Genomic DNA, 12,880 nt, shown 5'->3' with positions numbered 1-12,880 from the left:
GTTAGAATATAAAATGATTGGCATGAGTTCTGTTAAATACAGGCGCTGTTTACTACTGCATATTCGCACTCATTCATTTCTGCTCTTCATTATAATCTCCGACCGCCTTCCATCTCTCCATTCATACGTCTTTGAATCCTCTTTCATCAGCCTTCTCCGTCCACTCACCATTCATCCTTGAACAGATATTTATCTCTCTTTTAAGCTATTTTCTCTTCATCATCAGCTTTTCTTTTTTTCACCTCGCCATTGTGTATTTTACTATTCTTGTCTTAAAACATTGTGTTCAGCAGGAAACTCAGTGGTGCATAAATCAGATATTAGTGTTATTAAATTATTGATATACTTGAGTTATTAGTTTTATTATTATATCATCATCCTTCTTTGTTCCCCCTTTTATCCTCTTCTCTCTGTTCTTTTCAATTATTTACCAACCTCTGTCAATTGAACTCCTCTTCCTCTCCGCGTCCCACTTTTTCTCTCCTGGATCTCTGCACCATAATGTGCTTCATTTCCCATCTTTCCCTTCCTTTCCATATCATTTTCTGTCCATCTGCTTCTCTATTCCTCTGAGTCGCTCACTAATCCTGCCCCTCTCTTCAACCTCTGACACCCCTCCCTCCTTACCCACCCTTCCAGCAGGGAGAAGGCCCGCCTGGCGACAGATTCGGAACTGGACCAGGACCTCAGTGACAGGCTGGGTCTGAGCAGCAGCGACACCCTCACCAATGGCAGTCACCGTGCCGACGTGGCGGCCGCCAAACGTTTGGCCAAACGTCTCTTCAACTTGGATGGCTTTAGGAAGTCTGATGTGGCGCGTCACCTCAGCAAGAAGTGAGCTACTAGAGGGTTATTGTGTCGTGTGGTTATTATGTAGGTGTTGTTATGTGTGCTTTCTATCATAGCTACCATCCCAAACACCATAGCAACCACCTTTTAACTCCCAGGTAACACCATAGTCTGTGAAGATTCTCAGCCATCCAGGCCAATGTATATCCAAATCAATGCTTTTGAACACCATAGCAGCCACCTAGCAACTACATTATGATGCCTAGACAACTGTCCATAAACCCCTAGCAACCACCTATGAAAGTCTTAGCAACGGCCCAAAAAGATTAAACAATTGGTTATCAGTCACTTGGAAATGCACTAGCAATCACTGCAACCACCCTAGCAACCACCATGAAAACCATATTTACCACCTAGTAACACCTTAGCCACAAACTAGCTACTACTTTGAACAACCCAGCAACCACCTACCGAAGCCATAGCAATAGCCCTGAAAGCCATAGCAACCACTACTATCACCTTAGCAATGCCTTAGCAACCAACTAGCTACTACTTTGAACAACCCAGCAATCACCTACTGAAGCCCTAGCAATAGTCCTGAAAGCCATAGAAACCACTACTATCACCTTAGCAATGCCTTAGCAACCAACTAGCTACCGTTTTGAACAGCCCAGCAACCACCTACTGAAGCCCTAGCAGTAGCCCTGAAAGCCATAGCAACCACTGCTATCACCTTAGTAATGCCTTAGCAACCAACTAGCTACTACTTTGAACAACCCAGCAACCACCTACGGAAGCCCTAGCAATAGCCCTGAAAGCCATAGCAACCACTACTATCACCCTAGCAATGACTTAGCAACCAACTAGCTACCACTTTGAACAGCCCAGCAATCACCTACTGAAGCCCTAGCAATAGCCCTGAAAGCCATAGCATCCACTACCCCAGCCTTAGCAACCAACTACCTACCACATAAGAAACACTTGTAACACCTCAGAAACTATTTAGCATCCATCTGCTACACACCCAACTATTAGCAATGTCTCAAAAGCTAGCAACATATTAGTTACCAGTTGGAAAATGCTAAGTGGTAAGCTAATGTTTACACACAAGCTAGACTGTTGGCACACACCAAGTAGCAAGCACACTTCAAATATCTTAAGAAATGTTATAATTATTTCTACCTGGGTGTCAATTTATCATTGTTTATTCATGAATAACAATTATCTCTACTACTAATACAAGTGCCCTTACTATTTCAACATCTTTCACAAAATATTACAGTATCAATATTAATTCTAATAGTACTGCTACTAATCTTAAAGACAAAATACATACTGCAGTACTCCTCTTAACCAGCATTATAAGTACACTAACACTGTACTGTAATTTGCATGTTATTGAAAAAAGAGCCTTTTCTACTGCATCATATGTTTATTTAATGAATGCTAATCTATTAGAGCCATGACACATTCAGTTTCCTGCGCATTTACTGTATTTATTATTAAAGTCACTTTAAATTCTGCCTACGTAAAGTAGTGCTGTGTTTTAGTTGATCTGCATTCTTCCAGTGCTGTGCTGCTCCATCAGCCCATCAGTCCGTCAGCTGCTTGCTCGTGCATGAGAAAGAATTTGGGATTAAAGGGTTTCCTCACTTTCTGACAGATGCACCCTGGGAATCTCCTCTTTTTTCTTGCTTTTTTCTTTTTTTTTCTTTGTGGCCTCCGGTCTACATCTCAAGCTGACTATGCCAGTGCACACTGACTGACAGCCCAAAGTGAGACCATTCACTGAGCTGAGAAAGCTAGCATTTGAGTGTCTGACTCTTATTCCTATGTTCTTTTTTGTATTACTATATTCCTCCTTATATTATCATCATTACTATATTATAATAATATAATATTTGTGTGACTGTTTACAGTAACGACTTCAGCCGTATGGTGGCAGAAGAATATCTGAGTTTCTTCAACTTCACAGGCCTCGCTCTTGATCAAGCATTACGGTGAGAACAATAGTATACAATCAACAAAACACTGGACATTTGTCAGTACAAATAATTGTACAAATATTAATAGTTTATCAATATATTTGCTCTGCCAGACAATAAACTATTCCCTGCGATGATGTTGATCACATAAAATGATGCTAGATAATTGCTAAATGCTAAATGAATGTCAGGCAAATAACCACCCGTTGTCTGCATGTTCTTGTATTTTCCCCAAAAAAACTGTCTTATGATTAAAAAATGAAAGTCCACATGTTTGTAATTGTGACTGTGGTCAAAACATCCTGTCTCAGTCCTTCCCTCTGTGTGATGGTGGCTTTGATTAGGTATCAGTTAGATGAAAAGCTTAATACCATATTTGTTAGTGTAAATGTAATGAATGCTCTCCACTGTTAAACACTGCTCTCTAGAGGGCAGCTTAGGCCTTGCAGTTAGGGTGATGGTTTGTACTGTTTACAGTATACTGTAAGTAATCCTATGCACTCAGTGTATTCAGTGTTTAACAGTGTTAAACTGGGGTATAACTGTGGTAACTTGCTAAAGAACAAGCACTACCTTGTGATTTTAAATCTTCTTTTCCCCCAGAGTTAGTTAATTATTAGTAAGCAGTAATTGAAGAAGTACTCAGATCCTTCAGTCCAATAAAAGTACCATGACAAGTACTAAAGGTTTACTTACAGTAAGTAAAAGTACAGAAGTATTATCAGACAAAATGTACTAAAATTTAATCTTATATATGTTTAGGATATAAAATACTCTAATCTTGCAAAGCTGTCAGATGAATGTGATATAAAATATAAAATTTAAGTACAATATCAGGCTACGAGTAGTTTAACTCGCATAAAATAAGTGAAATACAAGTTTCTGAAAAACATTGTTACTTTCTACCTCTGGCAATTAATTACATGTAAATATATAAAAATAGACATCAGTAGTTGTAATTTGTCACAGCTTCTGTTTGAAATGGCATAATATAAATACATATTTTTAAACATTTAATAGGATAAAAGCGGTCATATACAGTACAAGTAATCCTGCATATGTTTTAAATTCTTGATGTATGTAAGCTGATGGTGACACACAGCTATAAATGTGAATAAACCTTCACAATTTTTAAATGTTCATATGTATGGACATGGTACCATAAAGAAAAGAATGTTATTGCTTTTGAAGCAGGTCATGTTCGGATTAAATAACCGTCCTTGTGTCTGTGGCTGCAGGTCTTTCCTCAGGCAGTTTGCCCTCATGGGGGAGACTCAGGAGAGAGAGCGGGTGCTGTCACACTTTTCTAGGCGTTACTTCGACTGCAACCCCAAAGTCATGCCATCCGAGGGTAAGTACTGCAGGGGAGTGTTCTCACTGCCAGAAACAGAAAGTGGACAATATTCCTAAATATTTAATGCACCCATGAACTTTTATTTTTATTTATTTTATTATTCGTCTTTTTTAAATCATTTTGTTTAAAGGTGCAGTGTGTAGAATTTAGTGGCATCTAGCAGAACAGACTCGGCAGAAATGGAAAATAATATTCATTAATATGTTTTAATTAGTGTATAATCACATGAAAATAAGAATTGTTGTGTTTTTGTTACCTCAGAATGAGCCCTTTATATATCTAACCATATATCTACATAAGAAGCAGGTCCTCTTCCACAGAGACTGCCATGTTGCACCACCATGTTTCTACAGTAGCCCAGAATGGACAAACCAAACACTGACTCTAGAGAGGGTCTTTTGTGTTTTTCACAAGTTTTGCAGCCACTTTAGCTTCTCCTACATGCTTGGAAGGGGAGAGGGAGGGGTATTCAGTTGGTTGCAATATGCAATATGCTATGGCTAGATGCCACTAAATCTTACACACTGGTCCTTTAATCTGTTCTGTGGAAAGTTATGGCACAGCAATGCTAGTCAGAGCTAATGACTAATGAGTATGCTAACCAGTATGGTTAACTTTTAATACTCTCTACTCCAACTAGCTATATATCCAGTCATGTTTTTAATATGTTAATTTAGTTCAAATGAAGAATGTCATCATAGTGGTGGAGAGTAACATTCGTTGACATATGTTAAATAAAAGTATCTGTGAGTTGACAGCAAACCAAAGCTAATTTTGTGTCTAAGAGATGATGTTTAACTCAAATGTTTTCATCCTTTAGATGCAGTTCACACTCTGACCTGTGCTGTAATGCTGCTGAATACAGATTTGCATGGTCAAGTAAGTAGTGTGTGATTGTGTGTCTGTGTAGGTGAGAAAACGTGTGTGCGTGTGTGTGTGCGTGGATTGTGTACATTAGTGTGTAAAATCTTCCACTGTACTGCAGGTGTTGCAGACAGACAAAAGATAAACAAAGAAAAGAAAAGTTTTAAAAGCTGCTTTCTCCTCAAAGCTTCTTTTGATTAATTCTGAAGATTTTGGGACTATAAGACTCAGCCTGATCACCAGCTGATCTGGATCTGCAGGTCTGCCTGCTGAGCTTCTTTCACCATCATTAATCTGCTAGTTTTATAGTCAGAGTCTCACTTTGCAAATCTGGGCCACTGGCGGCTGCTCTCTGAGATAGTGCAGCTCTGCAGATGAATGATTAATTAAAGTGGCTGTAGAGGTGACTGGATAAGGGATCAGATCAGGAAAGTTTCATTAAATGTTAACAGATATACTGTTAGTTTGATCTTCGTTGTGACTGTGATCATCACTACCTTCCTCATTATGATCGTCGTGATGAGAGAAGGAACTGATTGATACATGCTGAGACTTTTTAACAGGATTAAGGCAGATTATTTTTTGATTCATCCATCAATCATTTCTGATGTGACAGAAAATTGTGAAAAATGTCCGTCATAACATCCCCGAGCCCGAGGTGACGCCTTCGATTGGCTTGTTTTGCTCGACCAACATTGTGAAGTTTTACAGTCATTTAAAATACAGAGAAAAGCAGCAAATCAGAAAGTTAATCTGCAAGTATTTTGATAATCAATGAATTGTTTTAGTCATTTTTTCTAGCTGAAACACTAAACACTTATTGTTTTCAGCTTCTTTATTGTGAAGATTTGCTGCTTTTCTTTGTTATAAATGGTTGTAAACTGAATATTTTGGGGTTTTTAGACTGTTGGTCAGAAAAAACAAGCAATTTGAAAACATCACGCTGGACTTTAGGAAACTGTGATTAACATTTTTCAGTATTTTCTGACAATTAAAAACCAAAAGATTGATTAAAAAAATAATCGACAGATTAATTGATAATGAAAATAATCATTGGATGCAGCCCTAGTTATAAATAATGTTAAAATGCTGCAGTTGTAATTATAGTTGACTAATCGACTAATTAGACTGAGTATCAAGACGATTGTTGAATCTAGTGTCAATATGATATCTGAATGTCAGTCCTGCTGTCAAACCAGTACTTTATTATGTACTTCACTTTGACAATTATTTATGTTTTTCTACAAACAAAAAAACCTCCTCAAATGTTAAGTGTTATCTAAACACAAGCAGTTGAACAAGAACTTTGCCTAAAATTAGTCTAAAATTGGTGATTTTGATTTAAATCGGGAACTATATACAGACATTTAAAGCCAACTTTTGGTATCTGACTCGCAGATACACTTCAGTTTGTACCAGAAAAGCACTGAAGTTTGGTGCCAAGCCCCTGCTGACTAATAATTACTTATCATCATCATACCAGCTGTTCTGACAAATTATTTTATGTTAATCATCGTCATCATCATCCTTTTTTTTAAAATCTGACCTTCAAATCACTTGTCTTTAAATCTTTCCAGTGCTGTGATCATAATATGTGTCAATCTGGAGTATCTTTAAATAAAAACACCGTGATAGAGGTTAATACTTTTTTTAGTTCAGATCAGTTGATTGCAGACTTTCTGATCTTCTCTATCAGCTCTTCTTAGACAGGATATAAGAACTTATAATAGAGAAAGGTGCACACTTTTAAATTAAAGGACAGCTTCACATTTTTTCAAGCTTGTCTTAAAACAACAGTCAGGTGTCCATATGAACAGTCACAGAGGTTTTCCTCCTGTTCATACTGGCTAAATGGAGGCCAAAATCCACCGTGTGTCCGCACAGTCATTGTGTGCAAAAATGCATTTAGAAGTTGATGTGAAGCTTATATGAGGCTTCAGCAGTCTGAGTTAGTCATATCAAGTGGATATCTGACACATTTACAGTCTTTTTAGCCTCAAATTTCCTCTTTGTGTTTCCCTGTTGAGCTGCGGTGGAAGTATAGTAACAAAAAGAGGGACTTTGACACTAAAAAGACTGTAACGTTGAAAGATATCTACTTGATTTGACTCGTTTGGACGCTGAAGCTTGAAACTTTTAAATACATTTATGCACAGAAGGAGGACTGTGGATTTTGCCCCCATCACTTATATTGTAAGTGCATTATGAAGGGACCTTCTAATGGTCAGTATGAACCAGCAAGAAAAACATGTTTCAATGTTAATTTGGGCTCCTGACTGTTTTAAGACAGACTTTTTTTGTGAACCTGTCCTTTAATAGAAAAGTAAATAAAAATTAATTGACTGAGTTAATTAAAATAGACCACATCAGGCAGTGTTAAATTAAGAGTGTGTATGAAATGCAGGTAAATTTCTATTTCTCTGTTTTCAGAACATTGGCAAGAGGATGTCGTGCCCACAGTTCATCAGCAACCTGGAAGGACTGAACGATGGCCAAGATTTTGCCAAAGATCTGCTTAAAGTAAGCTACTCTCAAGTCTAAAATAGCATACGCGTGCTCACACACACACACACACACACACATACATGCACATGCTGTCATGCACAGACACACATCCCAAATGAGGGAGAGCAGACTGTGTGTGCCAGCACTGTATTGTCCCTCAGATCTGTGTGACTGAGCTTGGCTGTCTGGCCCGCGCTCACTGCCAGCTGGCATTCACCTCATCTCCAGAGGCCTCCAATCAGAGGCCTGCATGGGCTTGCCACTTCCTGGTACAGTCCAGCTATAGCGCGGGCTGGGAAAATAATTGTTTTGTGATCTGGAGACAAGAAGAATGAGACATAGAAACCCTCAGGGTATCTGTGAATGACTTCAACAGCATTAGATTAGGCTAGTTTAACCCAGTTGAGTTTGGTTGCGATAGATTGTGAACCATCAGACGGGGTTCAGACAGAGGCCTGGGGCCACATGATGTGGCAAAATAACCCAATCAATGTGGGTTGCCTGTCCATTGGTGCGCCTAATGATGATGTCGTTGATTAGTTTTGTCTGCTGAGTGGTCCGTCAACATGCCACAGGGCCCCAGAGTGCAAGTCAACAAGTTGTAATGGGGTATTTATAATGCATGAAGGAGAGAGAGAGAGAGGCCACGTCCTTCTGCTGAAATGACGGGAATGAATTCTGAAATGAAAAGCTGTTATTAAGGGCAGATAGTATCCACGCTGAGGCCATGTGACCGCAAGCTAAGCAAGACAGAGAGAAAGAGAAACACAGTCCCACAGTCGTGCATTAGCTGTTTTATTAATGCTTGTATAGATCCAGAAACGTCATCTTTTTAATCATGCCTTCCACTTTGCACAAGCTCGCGCTCTTTTATTCCCTTTCTCTCTCCTCGTTCTTACCCTGCAGACAAACACTCTCTTTTCTCTCTTTCTCTTTCATTACCTTATTCTCTGACTCTGTAAATGTTCTGCCTGCCCGCTCTCACTTGCTCCTTATCTTGCCTCTGTTTAGCTCTGGTGCAGTTTAATCTCTGTCTCTAGACTGTGTCTCGTTGCTACCTTTATCTACACTCTTTCACCTCCACCCAGTTCTGCTCTCTCTTCTTCTTCCCCCCCCCCCCCCTAAACTGTCAACTCTTCTCCTTCCCAAAGCTCTCTGTCCTCTCCTTTGCTTACCTCTCCTCTGGTTTGTGTTGCATCACTAAGTTTTCACAGAAAGTCTATCTTAAAATCTTACAAGATAAAGTTATCTGCTGAAACATTTAAAGAGTTATTTGTCGCTGTAATTATTCTTCCTGTGGAGAGATCCCTTCCTACAAAATCACATTCTTAAGTTCAGCTAAAGCTACAATAATATGAGGCTTCATTAGTCTGAGTAAGTCAAATCATGTCGCTGTCTTTTTTAGTATAAATCTACTCTCCCTCCAGTGCAGCTCAGCAAGGAAACACTAACGAGGGAATTTTGTACTAAAAATGTCAAACTATCCTTTGAAAACATCTGTAGCGCTGTTCAGTTACAGTGAAAGCAGTCAGATATGTAAAGAGGAAGTTACTCCAGCAAAAATCATCTTTAACAAGTAACAGTTTCAGGTAGCCAAGAGATATTTAATTTTACTGCAGTGTAAGTATGGCTTTGTTTTGTTTATATATTAATTCACACAGAAATGTATGTGTTAGGGAATTACCGTAATAGTATTCATGTACTTTAGATTGAGAGTGATGTGTCGGATTATTCAACCTAAACAACCTTGTTTGGTCATTTAGTTACTGGGAGAAGGTTTTTTGTCATTTTAGGTATATTGTATTGTTGTGCTCTTTAAAATCAACTGTTATTGTTGACATTCGGCAGCACACTATAACTCTTAAAGAGGACGTATCATGAACATTTCCACATCTCTATTTATATTCTTGGGCTCAACTGGAATATATTTACATGATTTACAGCTTAAAAAACTCCTTATTTATCTTATACTGGCCCTTTATACAGCCCCTCGGTTCAGCCTCTGTCTGAAACAGGCAGTTTTAGCTCCTGTCTCTTTAAGGCCCCGCCTCCCGATGAGCCCACTCTGTTCTGATTGGTCAGCTTCAGTAGGCTACATAAACAAACAATAGTAGTAGGTTTTTGCTTCTTTTTCTCGTTCTTTACTCGAAATATAAGCTTCTCAAATACATCCGTACATGTCGAGCATGAATCTGATCTAAAATATGTGAGTGGACAACATGAACAACACATGGAACAATCTTAGCAACAGAGACTACAGGACGGAGGCTGTTGAGAATGAGGGAACAACCTGACGTCAGTTTGATGGGGAAGTAGAGGTAACTTTGCAAACAAAGTGTTCACAGCAGGTTGAAGCCCTGGCTTTTGACTTGAGGGTGACATTTTTACATACATTCACCTCAAGTTTTGGAATGTTGACCGTGTTTAACATCCAACATCATAACAGTATATGAACAGCAGAAAATCACAAAAAGCATGTAATGTTCCCTGTAAGGCAGGTCAGCTCGTAGAAAATCACAAAATTTCATCACATTGGCCAAAGTACCTTCATGCAACGCCAAGTGATGCGGCCAATGCGTGTTGCACTTATAATACAACAGTGAACGTCATTATTAAACAGTATTTCAATCAAGTGTCAGGTCAGATATGTCATATTCCATATTACCTTTCACACCCTTCAATCTTAAGAGTTTGATAGTTTTTCACATATCATCAAGCTAGTTGGTTCAATTATCTTCATAACAGTCACACCTGGCATTTAGTAGTTTAGTTCCTGTATTTTTAAAGCTACTTTTTGTGCCACAATCTGTTCATTTGGTGAAGCATTAATCCTCATTTAGGTTATAACAAGGCCAAGTTTGAACCTTTCTCCAGTACGCTTACCTTTCCTTTACTGTTTTTTCCCTCTCCTCTCTTTTTCTCTGTTATCGCTCCATCATTTCCAACGAAATGACTTATCATTCCTCCCCCCCAGCCATCCCCATATTCCTCATTTCCTCCACTCATTTTCTTGCGTTCCCATTTCCCCTTTCATGTCTGGTATCTGTGTTTGTATATGTTGTAAATACATTAGGAATGAGCCACAGAAATCTCTCATTTTCCCCCCCTGTGCTCATTCAACACACTCATGCATCCAGACTCAGCGCTCATTTCCTCTGTTACCATTTTGACACAACATCACATCAGACATTTTGCTTCTTTTGCATCTTTCCTTCATTTCTCCACCATCCTTCTCTCCTTCCCTTATCTCAATGTTGAAAGTGGTTTATTTTCATTGTTAGTGTACAACAAATAATAATGTCTTTGTATATTTCACCCTTGTACCTCTTACATTAGCCAGAAAGGTATCATATGTCTTTACTCAAGGTGTTAAAATCATTTTTTTAATTGACATCTTGATAGATAGACACATTGATATTTAGAGTAGGGGCTGTGTGATCTGGCCAGAAAATCAAATCTCGTTTTTTTTAAAGGTGTACTATGCAGGATTTGTCGGTTGATGTTTGTAAACAAACAGCATTCAAAGATAGCCCCTCCTCCCCGGCTCGACCAGATCGAGCTGAGAGCAGAGAGAGAGAGAGAGAGAGAGCAGCTGTGGTCAAGCAAGCTAGAGAGTGAATGAAAGGAGCGAGAGGCGCTGGCAACAACAAAGCTGTGGTTCAGATCACGGCGGTTATGTTCTAAAGCACAAATAAACACACCCACACCTCCACACACCTCCGCACAACCCTGCAGGAAGGTGCCGCATTGCCAGATTTTGTGTGAATGCAGAGCTTCATCCTGTCTGTTGTGGCCTCTCTGCTCTGCGTGTGTTTAACTCAGCCCCGCCCTCGCTCGAGCAGACACACAGACCTGCAGCTCTCTATGTATCCGTGACACAGAGACAGAGAGTAGAGCGGAGCGGAGCAGAGGAGAGAAACGGAGACAGAGATGTAACCTGGTTGCTACGCTACCAGTCCCAACCTCACACCCTGCTGTTATTGGCTGGGGGCTACACACCCACTGCCCAAAGATTGACACTGAGAAACATCCCGAACACAGCAAAATAATAAGAAAATAAGAAAATACAGGCAGAGGGCAGAATCTCTGCAGATAAATACACTGTCACACACTTCTAGAGGGTCATAAGTGATGATTGAGAGGGATTATTTTTGTAGAGTCTATACATTGTTTTCTTAAAACAATAAATCCTGCACAGTGTGCCTTTAAGCTTGAGGTTCATTCACGATTTTGTTTATTTATTTATTTTTTGCCTTCAAAATGCAGGTTTGAAACATATTTCTTAAGACAAGAATAATAAAAGACCTGCACCACCTGCAAGGTTGTCATCATTACACGTCAAATACAGGTTATCCCACAAAGGTATTGACTGTCAGTACCAGATGCCTCAGGGGTTAGGATTAGGGTTAGGGTTAGGATTAGGGTTAGGGTTAAGAGTTAGGGTTAGGGTTAGGGTTAGGGTTAGGGTAAGGGTTAGTGTTAGGGGTTATGGTTAGGGTTAGGGTTAGGAGTTATGGTTAGGGTTAGGGTTATGATTAGGGTTAGGGTTAGTGTTAGGGGTTATGGTTAGGGTTAGGATTAGGATTAGGGTTAGGGTTAGGGTTAGGATTAGGGTTATGGTTACGGGTTAGGGTTAGGGTTAGGGGTTATGTGCAGAAAGGTCTGCTCACTAAATGATCTCCTGCTGTTTGTCTTTCTTAAGAAAACAGTCTAATATCTGCAAACTGCTAGCTAGCTTTAGCTACCCAGCAGGTTGAGGCAGACTAAGAAGAATGTGCACACTACTCAGTCAACTGTCAGCGCTTCAACTCTCCTAACCAGAGATGATACCTCGTCAGCTAACACAAACTGAGAGCACAGACCAGTGCGCAGTCATTTTCAGTCTGTTCCTCTCGTACATGAGATAGCCAGGGACAGCTAGCCGCCTGGAGTCACTACAGTCCTGTAAACTGCAGAAAGTGAACATGAAATGTAACTAATCATGTCACAGACTCAAAACGGCTAATCTAACACGTCATCTACATTACTTTTTGACTAAAATAACCTTTTTGTGCATATTGTAATAACAAATTTTCACAATTTAGACATTTTACACATCAAACACAAAAAAATGAATCAATCAAATTAATTCGATATATAGCCTGGCCCAATACTTTACAGGAACATGTCATTAATTTTAAAAAATAAATTAATTAAAAAAAAAAAATGTTAACCTACTCCTACTAAATGTATAGTATTTGCTAATGCAAAGTATTTGCATGTGAATGTAATTTTTAAGAAACAGGGTTGGAAAAAAAAAAGACAGATCACCTTTTGAAGAATCATAATGTATTTTGGGAACTGTGATCAAATATTGATTCACTATCAGATTGCACAAGGTTGG

At 39.2% G+C, this 12,880-nt stretch overlaps 1 protein-coding gene across 2 annotated transcripts in view; it reads left to right on the top strand.

Moving 5' to 3' along the window:
- LOC137171587 (PH and SEC7 domain-containing protein 1-like) overlaps positions 1-12,880 on the top strand; it is a 77,654-nt gene that overhangs the window by 25,279 nt on the left and 39,495 nt on the right. For both annotated transcript variants that reach the window (XM_067575599.1, XM_067575600.1), the window contains 5 exons: positions 640-834; positions 2,709-2,789; positions 4,013-4,125; positions 4,949-5,007; positions 7,423-7,512. In XM_067575599.1, coding sequence (XP_067431700.1) covers positions 640-834; positions 2,709-2,789; positions 4,013-4,125; positions 4,949-5,007; positions 7,423-7,512 — 538 coding nt within the window. The remainder of the gene's footprint in view (positions 1-639; positions 835-2,708; positions 2,790-4,012; positions 4,126-4,948; positions 5,008-7,422; positions 7,513-12,880) is intronic.

Source organism: Thunnus thynnus, chromosome 20 (genome assembly GCF_963924715.1).
Source record: "Thunnus thynnus chromosome 20, fThuThy2.1, whole genome shotgun sequence".
NCBI lineage: Eukaryota > Metazoa > Chordata > Actinopteri > Scombriformes > Scombridae > Thunnus > Thunnus thynnus.
The sequence above is the reverse complement of the archived record's forward strand: the minus strand, read 5'-3'. Positions and strand labels throughout refer to the sequence as shown.